The sequence below is a fragment of the Spinacia oleracea genome, chromosome 2, assembly GCF_020520425.1.
Source record: "Spinacia oleracea cultivar Varoflay chromosome 2, BTI_SOV_V1, whole genome shotgun sequence".
Taxonomy (NCBI): Eukaryota; Viridiplantae; Streptophyta; class Magnoliopsida; order Caryophyllales; family Amaranthaceae; genus Spinacia; species Spinacia oleracea.
The window spans coordinates 50,132,421-50,143,370 of NC_079488.1; the positions used below are offsets into that span (position 1 = coordinate 50,132,421).

General features: G+C 37.9%; 1 protein-coding gene across 3 annotated transcripts; it reads left to right on the top strand.

Moving 5' to 3' along the window:
- The first annotated feature begins 4,395 nt into the window (after nt 1-4,395).
- Nucleotides 4,396-9,163, top strand: LOC110796487 (cyclic dof factor 2). Of its 3 annotated transcripts, none has more exons than XM_022001548.2 (2): nt 4,396-4,932; nt 7,481-9,163. In XM_022001548.2, exons 1-2 carry the CDS (start codon nt 4,684-4,686, stop codon nt 8,714-8,716), a joined length of 1,485 nt encoding a protein of 494 aa, XP_021857240.1. In that variant the 5' UTR covers nt 4,396-4,683; the 3' UTR covers nt 8,717-9,163. The 3 variants fall into 3 exon arrangements, with proteins under 3 accessions (XP_021857240.1, XP_056692772.1, XP_056692773.1); XM_056836794.1 differs by lacking the exon at nt 4,396-4,932 and adding an exon at nt 5,116-5,522; XM_056836795.1 differs by lacking the exon at nt 4,396-4,932 and adding an exon at nt 5,116-5,508.
- The last annotated feature ends 1,787 nt before the right edge of the window (nt 9,164-10,950 follow it).

Consider the following 10,950-nt stretch of genomic DNA (forward strand, 5'->3'; position numbering starts at 1 on the left):
CACAATCTGGGTTTGTCTTCTGCCTCAACGGAGGTGCAGTAAGCTGGAAAAGTGCTAAGCAAAGCACCATTGCGGATTCTACAAATGAAGCGGAGTACATTGCTGCACATGAAGCAGCAAGGAAGCTATATGGCTAAGGAATTTCATAGGTGAACATGGTGTAGTCCCCTCCATTAAAGGACCAATAGCCCTATATTGTGATAATAACAGAGCTATTGCACAGGCAAAGGAGCCTAGACACCACCAAAGAGTCAAGCATGTACTTCGTAGATTTCACCTTCTACGAGAGTTCGTTGAAAGAAAAGAAGTCGAGATAAGCAAGATTGGAACTGATGACAACATCTCAAATCCGTTAACTAAACCTCTGCCACAGGCGAAGCACAACTCGCACACTGCAGCTATGGGAATCAAGCATATTGGAGAATGGTTTTGATGTCCTTGTTTAATGTTTTAAAGTTTTAGAGTTTAATACTTTGTAAAACATTATTGGTTAATCATTCACAATAAATGAATAGAATTCATTTTTCCATTTAATTTGTGGTTTATTAAATGATGAGTCCCTTCAATTTGACAATATATTCAAGATAGACTGTCAGGACCAGTCCTGTGACTAAGAAATGTCTATCAAGTGAACTTGAATGTCAAAAGTTGAAAATGGTCCCTGGTCGGAGTTTTCTATAAAGATGGACGCATAGAAAACGTTAGGCGACTAGAATGCAAGATGACTAGTAGTTATGTTTCTTGAACTATGTGGACAAGGCAATGTCGTAATCATTTGCATAGATACTTACTTTGGGAAGACTAGTATCGGACAGACCTATGAAACTTTACTGTAAGAGATGAAAATCTGTCATAAGTAAATTTCATTAAAATTATTAGACACTAATCCTCAATACCTGAGTGATTTGAGATTACTTGTTTGGGAACGGCTTACTTTGACGTTGTCAACCATCGCACCGTAAAAGGAGGCTATAAAGGCAACGCTCAGGTAATCACCTATCAAACGAAGTCTAATCTCAAGATCGCAAGATTGAGATTGTCCTCCCATAAATCGGGATGAGATGCTGAAAGTTGTACAAGGCCACTCGGAGAGCTAGAAACTGTAAAATGCATGGTCGTGCTCAGATGAATCATAGGCTATGATTATTTGTTTATTTGACCAGTTGAACTCTGAAACCGAGAAACACCTCTGGACATAATAAGGATGACAACTCTTACCTTATGTTCAAGAGAAAGCATTGAGCGACAAAGGAATCAGGAAATGCACACTTGTCCCTAAGGACAAGTGGGAGACTAAAGGAAATAATGCCCTTGGTCCAAGTATGCATTTAATGTTAAGTCTAATAAATGCGGTTCAGTATTAATTCACGAGTTAATAAATTCAGTGAGATCAAGTGAGCTGAATGCCTAGCTAGAGGCCGCTTCAGTTCAAGTGGAATTAATGATATTAATCCACAACTTACTCTTGACTGAACCCGTAGGGTCACACAAATAGTACGTAAATGAATCAAGTATTTAATGGCATTAAATACTCCATCTATGGTTATTCAAAATCGACGGATCTTGGTTTCAGTGGGAGCTAAGATCGTCAAAGGCAAGTAAATGAATACTCCGGAAACGATGATATTGCCGGAAAATATGGATCGTATCGGAAATATAAATATTATCCAAGTCGTAGATGTTGCCGGAAACGGAAACATGGTACGTATCGGAAAATATTATCGGAAATGGAAATATTGCCGGAATCGGAAATATTGCCGGAAACGAAAATATTGTCAGAATCGGAAATATTATCGGAATCGGAAAATAATTCCGGAAACGGAAATATTAAATATTTGTTCGAAACGGAAATTAATTCCGGAATCAGAAACGTTAAATATTGTTCGTATCGGGAATGAATTCCGGAATCGGAAATTTAATCGGAAGCGTAACGTACGAATTAGCATCGGACGAGACTTGCTAAACGAAGGCCCAGCACGAAGCCAGGCCGTCGCCCAGCAAGCCACACGCATCAACACACGCCAAAGCCTCGCCAGGCCTAGCGCAAGGCCAGGCCCAGCAAGGCATGGCGCGCGCGCTCAGCGAATGGGCTGCGAGCATTGGGCCAAGGCGCCGTGCAGCTCGCGTGGGCCGCGAGGCATGCGCGCGGGCTGTGCGGTGCTCGTGCTCGTGTGCATGCTATACTAATCCTAAAGCTATCGGAATTCGTGCTATGATTAAATCCTAATCCTAAAAGACAAAATTAATTATTTAGAGTTCTAAAAGGATTCTAATTAATTAATTAGTATTCTAACAGGATTCGAAATCCTTTTCCATGGTTCTATAAATATATGCCTAGGGTCATAAATTTACACACGAGTTTTTTAACAAGTATTCATACAATAAAAGTTGTGATTTTTGAGCAGAAAAATCAGTCACATTACTTGCCCATTTAACCGAAAAAATAGTACCTTAAGGGCGATTCTAGTTGGTCAATCTTAAGGCGGATCCGGACGTGCTGTGGACTATCTACGGAGGGACGACACTTGGATTCCTAAAGACTTGTTCTTGTTCGGTTCGGGCGCAGATAGGGAGGGCACGCTACAAAGTGTATGCATCTGAATTATGCTAACTGATTATGTGTAAATAATATGTTTCCTGGCATTAAGGTTTTTCCGCATGATTTATGTTTTTCATATGTATCATAACCTAACAGTTCCCCCAAAAGTTAGGGGTTAGTTGGGCTAAGCCAATGTCATAACCTTCGAAGATGTCCATTACAAAAGGGTGCAGAGGAAACCTAAGACCCAACCTAAAAGCGGCCGTATAGACAGCAACCTCGCCCAGAGAGAGTCAGTCTACAGTACTATGGGGACGAGGACACCTAAAGATAAAACCCCGGGGGAAAAGTAAAAAACGTTCAAAGTCACGTCCCTGCTCCCTCAGATACCTCAGCCATTTCATGCTGGGGAGGATGTCAGAAGGGAGAAAATCCACATCCTCTTTCCCACGAACCATAGGAGGAAGATTTTTTTGCAAATTCCTCGTCAGAAGAACTGGAGGAATCATCCTCAAAATCCTCACGCGGGACACGAGGACGGCGAGCCACACTCTTTCTTCTTCTTGAAGAACGTGCCGCCCTTAAATCCCTGTCTCCTGAATGATGGGAGGAGCTAACTCCACCCCTATTTCCTTGGGACGGGCTCGAAAAAGGAATTCTGTTGTCCTTCTCTTGCGGCGTTTCCCATGCACCCACGTTGGCTGTCTGCCTAATACGAGTCATGCCGTCCTACATAGGGAACAGGACGTTTGACTTTAGAAAAAAGAAAAAAAGAGCGCGACAACTAACAGGACGCCTCCCCAAGAGATTAAAACATCAAAAGCAAAGAAAATTTCATAAGCATACATAAACAAGAAGTTATTGAAAATACTAACCAAAGAGTGATCTAACTGATGAAATGATTTAAGCAAAATCGTCCAAGCTCCAAGAACACTGAACGAAAAATCCAAGAACACCCAATGCAAACACAAGAAGATCTTCGACAAAGAATTCACTTTCTCTCTCTAAAAAAATCACTTCGAAATAACAAAAGGAAAATGAGAGAAAATAAGCGATTTCTGCAGGTTTTAAAGGAGAAACCAGGCTCTGAAAAGCAACCACACGTGGCACTCCACGATGTCAAGAAGCCTACCCCACACGGGCAAGGGGCACCCTACTTGAGGGGCAAATGATGTGACCTAAACTAAAGAGTGCCACATGACTGTACTATGATAGCCCAGAAAGGAGGCTCAAAGGCCCACCAGCAGGCATGCCTCGAATCCATGCATAGCCAATGCCCGCATCCAGATCCAAGACCCATCGCTTAGGCTATGAGACCTATTTGCTTAAAAGGATCCTGATCCATTATGTCTAAAAGCCCAAAGCTTGCAGGCCAGCCCAATATTCAAAAGGTCCAACAGGAGTGATCAAGCTTCCTACTATCGGACACGTGTCCCGATCTTATAAAGCATCCAATCATGCATCCAACATTTAGGGATCAATTCCCAAGGAACCCTAGCACTATAAATAGTGCAGATCCCTAGGTAAAATGGACAATCAATTCATTCTCACCTATCTTAAAACTATTTCTGCTCTGTCTTCTCTCTAAAATTACTTCTCTCTCTAGCCCATACTTACTTAGGCATCGGAAGGAATATTCTTGTTTTGCAGGTTGGCAGAAGTTCGTGCCAGCTCATACTTGATACCTCCGAGACACGTCATCACCGTAAAAAGATCCCACAACAAGGTGAAAAAAACAAAACAACATTATCCCAAACTATTTCCAATAATAAAATCATACTTAGTTCAAATACTAAAAGATAAATAAAAATTAAAAATTAAAATGCAAAACATTTTCCCAAAACATGACACTTTCCTCCATTCCACACCTCATTCTTGTCTTTTCTTCCTTCTCTCTCCTTGTCGGATAAACACACCCTTCCGCCCGCACACACCAAAAAAGGGTTGGGTGTCAGATCTCTTCGCTTCCGATTTCTATGCATTTCTGATTCTTTTCACTTTTCCCCCCTTTTTCTACTTCTTCTTCTCTCTCTCCTCTTTTATCCCCCCACCTTTCTTTCCTGAATCGCAGAATTTCAGAGAATAATTAAATAAATAAAAAATTATATTTAATAGTTATTATAATAGTTTGAATATCATTATTAATGGCGGAAGCAAAAGACCCTGCGATAAAGCTGTTTGGAAAGACCATTCCGTTGCAGGAGATTCCCTCGGATTCCCCGAAAGATGACTGCTGCTTCACCAAACCAGCTCATGTTCACGATGTTCATGTTCAAGATGTTGATGTTCATGATGTGGTTGATTATGACGATGATGGTTCTTGTATAAAAAGTAATAATAATACAGAGAGTATGCAGGATGATACTGTTCCAGAGGAGAGAAAAACTAATAAGGTAAATTACTGAAATTCCCCTGTTTTATCTATTTATTTATTTGTTACGATTCATTTATAAAATATTTGTAGATTTCGGTATTTCGAGTTTCTAATTTCTTATTTGATTAAAGAATCTTTATTTATTTAATTGATCAGGGTGGATAAGGTTTTAGTCAATATATATATATATATATATATATATATATATATATATATATATATATTTTGGAATAGACTTGTTAGTTTTGTCTTTGGTTAAATTGGTTTATGAATCGAGTGGTATAAACTGTGAAATTGGCTTGTAAGTATTAAGATTCCTTAATGAAAGCTAAGCGAATCTGACGAGAATTCATGACTTTTGTCTATGTTGTGAGATCTGAAGTAGCGTTGGAATTACTCGGGGCTTCAACTTGGAAGCGTTTATTGATTGATTTCCTTGTGGCTTGTGGGTGGGATTAGGAGGATTCCGCCACGAGTAAAACGGTTGCTAGTTCATAAGATGATCCCGACTATTTAACATGATTTTTTTGAACAATTTGATCAGTCACTGGTGTGGTGGAGGCAAATGCTATTTGAGAAGTGCAGCAACTAAATGGTAATGGACTAATGGTATGTTTTATGTTCGGATGTCAACTAACTTTTAGTTGTTTAAAGTCATGGGGTGGTAGGCTGGTAGCTATAACCTGAGATCGAATTCCGTCTACACCATGTTTCATTCGTGGGTTTTATGTTATAAGGTCATGTAATCATGTATAGAGGGAGGTTTTACTTTTTTTTGTTTTAGAAGTCAAGTATCTAGTGCATGATAGTTGGATATCATTTTCAAGGGTGTAAAGTGTGGATGATGAATTAGAATCATCTCAAATTTTGGTATAAGATATAATCAAACAACCCTGTCTCTAGGTCCAAGGACTCTTTCCATCCTTGTACCAAGTGGGCATAAAGTGTGTCAGTTTGGGTGTTGTTAGGGCTCTGAGTAAGTGAGTAGTATTAGCCTTCTCAGTAATGGATTCATTTTTCTATAGTTTTTGTTGTCTTAGTCGTTATCAATGTATGTGTTGATATTTTTTGTAGAATATGATTTTACGGTATTTGGCACCAAGAATTTTCAGCACATATAGTATAATTATCCTAATGAGAGAAGCATAGTGTAAAAGGATATACATAAAACAGAGATAAAGCAGGAGTGGAATAACAAGCTGTTAAAATTGTGGAAAGAATTGATGATCATTGATCATATCATGTGAGTCCACAGATAGTTGTTGTTGATTGTTTTATGCGTTGATCTGATTCTTCCTGCAACAATTGTTCCTTGGATTTGGGGTTCTAATAATTGGTATTTTCGTTCACGAGTTTTCAAGGGTTTTCTCAGCTAATTCCACCCGTTTAGCATTCTGGTGTTCTGGTGAGTCAAGCTAGTTTATGCTGTAAAATGGTTGCATGCATGTTTTGTAAGAATGCTTCCTGGTTATATTACGGAAACACCAGATATGTTTTGATTATTATCTGCTTATTAAAAACATGACCGAGGAACGTACAATTATGTTGGTGATAACGTTGGGTGGGTTAAGAAAGGGGTAAGTTGTCATAGGGAAGTCCTGGAAACGGGTAGCTGCTATATTTTTACACTTTTCCAAACCCATTCAACTTCTTGTTCGTAAAAAATTATATATCAATGGGTTCATTTGTTATTTAAGTTGAGTTTTAGAAGATGGTAAATAGACTTAGAAAAATATTTCCTGAATCCTGTGCTGGCCATTTTGACTGGTAAATGAATAGTAATTGTTGGAGTTCGTTGCTTCATCTACTTGGTGTCTTTCATGCTCAAATGTAGGAAATGAAAGTCTGTTGAGTTTTGGTAACAAGATAATTTCGTTATCGGAAGTTGGTCTATTGGAACAAAGTATACACAATGATCATGCCATTTTGTTAGATTTCTTAATTGAATTATTCTCAAGTTATCAAAATGTGTCCCTTAAAAAAAAATGTTATCAAAATGTGTCACTTCTTAGTTTCATGCCTACCAGCAAGTTCTTTCTTTATGCGTACCAATGTACCGTGTCAGCGATTACCTTTTATGTGTCTGTCTGAATTATTTGACGTACTACCACATATCTGAAATTAGTTTTCTTATTTCGAATGGCTTTTTGAAGCATTTATATTATATCAACTGTGAGATGAAAAGCTAAACTTCAGATTTTTGTACAAGCTGATATAATCTGAAACAACCCTGTGTCTAGGTCCAAGGACTCTTTCCGATGTTGCAAAATACTGTTTTAATCTGTGCTTTGATTTCAGAAATGAGGAGGATTTCTTCCTTAATTTGAAAGGTAAGTTGGTTGACTTTTATTGTAACACACTTGAAAAGGGCTGCAAGAAAATAGGATATACGTAATTGTTAAAGTAGCTTCACAAATGTACGTTATCAAAATTGGTTTTGTCACCAGGTTATCCCCCTCCCCCAACAGGAAGAATCACTTGCATGATTGGAGAAACTAATATGGGAATTTATTTATTTTTATGTTGAATTCCAATGTTTGTTTTTGTTATCCGTTTTATTAAATCAGATTGACCAAGATGGGAAGACATTTGAAACAAAACAAGTTGGAATCTCACCTGAAGTTTCAGATAAGATTCAAGATGCGTCATTAGGATTCACTGATAATCTTGAGGCAATATCAGGTGTTGATGAAAAGGCTGTAGGGGAATCGTCAAAGCCAGAAGAAGAAAAAAGTGACACGAGTGTTTCTGAAGAGAAGGCTCCAAAGAAACCTGATAAGATGATCCCTTGCCCACGATGTAATAGTATGGACACGAAGTTCTGTTACTACAACAATTACAACGTTAACCAACCCCGTCACTTCTGCAAAAACTGTCAAAGATATTGGACAGCTGGCGGTACAATGAGGAATGTGCCTGTTGGTGCTGGGCGCCGCAAGAACAAGAACTCAGCCTCTCACTACCGTCATGTCAGCATTCCCGAAGCACTCCATAATCCCCGGTCTGATATTCCTAATGGGATCCACCATCCTGTACTCACAACTAATGGCACAGTCCTTACTTTCAGCTCAGATACACCCCTCTGTGAGTCTATGGCATCAGTCTTAAACCTAGCTGAGAAGACAGTGAGGAAATTCCCACCTAATGGATTTCAAAAGCCAGAGGAGTTGAAAATTTCCACTTCATTTGGAGGCCTGGAAAATGGAGGTAACCACGTCGATGGATCAAATACAAATGAGCATACAAGCAAATCTGCTCTGAAAGAGGCAACAGCCTTCCCTCCTCAAATTCCATGCTATCCCGGGGCACCTTGGCCTTTTCCGTGGAACTCGGCACAATGGAGTCCACCAGTAGCAGCTCCAGCCTTCTGTCCAAATGGCTTTGCCATGCCTTTTTATCCCGCACCTCCTTACTGGGGCTGCAATATACCTGGAACGTGGAATATTCCCTGGATGGCCCAACCTTCTCCTCTAAGTCATTTAAATCCAAACTCTCCTTTGGGAAAGCATTCAAGAGACAATTCTGAGGAGAAAGAGTTGGAAGAGAACAATTCAGAGAGATCTCTCTGGATCCCTAAAACTTTGAGGATTGATGATCCAGGAGAAGCTGCAAAGAGCTCAATTTGGACAACCCTTGGGATTAAAAATGGAGAGAAATCAGATTCTATAGGGCGAGGTTCTGGACTTTTCAAGGCATTCCAGTCAAAGCATGATGAGAGGAATCCTCACATGGAGACCTCTGCTGTACTGGAAGCAAATCCAGCAGCCTTATCTAGGTCACAGAATTTCCAAGAAAATTCATGATGATCCAATATGCATCAAGTCATTTCTGTCTGTTTTGATGGAAAACAACATTCAACCAGTGGCCTAGACCTAATGGTCGAAGAAGTTGTTGACACTTGACAGCCTTCACTTGGAGAAGAGGTGAGCCATTTACTTCCTTTTCCCAGACTGGCTCACCTCACAGTCTCACACTGAACCATTACGCTTGCTGAGATTGAAGATGATCTAATTGCTTCTGCCTGTAATAGTATAAGTTGGTGCTGTTTTGATTTTGTGCGGATTGTTTCTTGACATTTCATTCATTGTACATATAGATGAATAACTGAGAGTGACGTAGTTTTATCGGCATGATTCCAGATGTACGTAAATAACTAGCTGGAATGCATGTCCGATCGGAATCTATAGTGTACTGAAAACGTCAGTTTAATACAACTCGACACTACGAGGAAGGTTTTAGATTGCTGAAGATATCCCCAATTCATAGGAGATCCGCATGAGGCCGGATGTATGTTAGGGCCCAAAATTTTGGCCTGTTTTCTCTTGGTTCTCTTCATCATTTAACAAAATAAGTAAATAACACACTCATATTAATTACTCCCTCTCTAATTATTTAAGGGATACCCTTGGTCAGGCACGGATATTAAGAAAAAGAATTGAATGAAATAAAGTAATAAAGCAAGTAGGGTTAGAAAGATATTTTAATATGTAAAACAAGTGGGGACCATGTTATTTTAGGTGGAGAGGGGTGGGGTGTTGTTATGAAATTATTTATTTAATAGAGTGGCGGGACGTAAGATATATTAGATAGATTATTTAATTAGATGGTGGGGTTGATAAGTTACTAAAAAAGTCAAGTGTATCTCTTAAATAAATACGGTCGGAAAAGACAAGTGTATCCCTTAAATAAATACGGAGGAAGTAGTACGATTCACGTGTGGGATACGGGTGCAAAATTTTTGCTGAACCCGTGTACATCAAAATATGAATGTACCTCCATCCAAAATGAACATTTACTATTTCTGAAATGAACATTTATTTATTTGTTTGGAAATGAACATTACTATTTCGAAAATGAGCATTTACTAGTTTGGAAAAGAACATTTATTTATTTATTTGGAAATGAACATTTATCTACTGATTCGAATATGAATGTTTATCTAAATATTTGGCAATCCTCATTTATTCAACCAATTTAGAAATGATAATTTATTACTGATTGTGAAATTGGTATTTAATAATTAGGAATTTTTGTGAAACACTACCTTTAAGTTTGGTGGTTTTGTGAATTGCTACCTTATAAAAAACTTTTTTTAATTTAACTACCTTATAAGTTTGGTTTGTTTGACTAACACTACCATTTGACGTTTTTCGTTAATGTTTTTCGTTTTGTATTTCTTCTATTCTTTTAAATATCTCTGTTCATTTGTCATTTTGTGCATTTGCCATATTAAATAACCGTTGTAATGGAGTCCAAAGACGTAAAACATTAACAAAAAAGGGCAAATGGTAGTGTTAGTCAAACAAACCAAACTTATAAGGTAGTAAAATATAATTTCCTTTTTAAAAGGTAGCAATTCACAAAACCACCAAACTTAAAGGTAGTGTTTCACCAAATTTCCTAATAATTAAAATGAACTTAGTTATTGCATTACTATGTTATTACTTTGAACATATATTTGCATACATTGAGCAATTAAAACATGTCACATAACATATTTTACCAAAAAAAATAAACATTTTAGGCATTGCTTATGTAAAATTATACTTGAATTACAAGATATTGATAGAAATCATCCACTTATTTTTCTATATCTTCAATCTTGAATCTTGTTTTTGACGTGTTCTCGAGTTCTTATACTTTTGAATGTATGTATGAAGTGTGATTTGAAAACAATATTTGACTTTCACAGTTTCTAACCAAAATAATACTCCGTACTTCATATATGATTTTGGTTCGAACATGTAAACATCTTCTATGGTCACAAGTAGCATAACCTGCATTGTCTCATTCACTTTCTTTATCGGAATAATAATTTGAGAAGGGGATTAATAAAGTTATTACAAGCAACAAAAAATAGTGCAGTGTAGCTTATATTATCCACAAGTGCTAGTATTAATTGTTAAGTCGTGAGACTTGATGGGATGCCCTATGTAATACATTGTCTATAATAAGTTTGTTCCGTTAAGAAAAACCTTGTAATCCCTTTTGATAAATAACCCATTATATTTTACTTTCACGGTTTCAATTTCCTCAT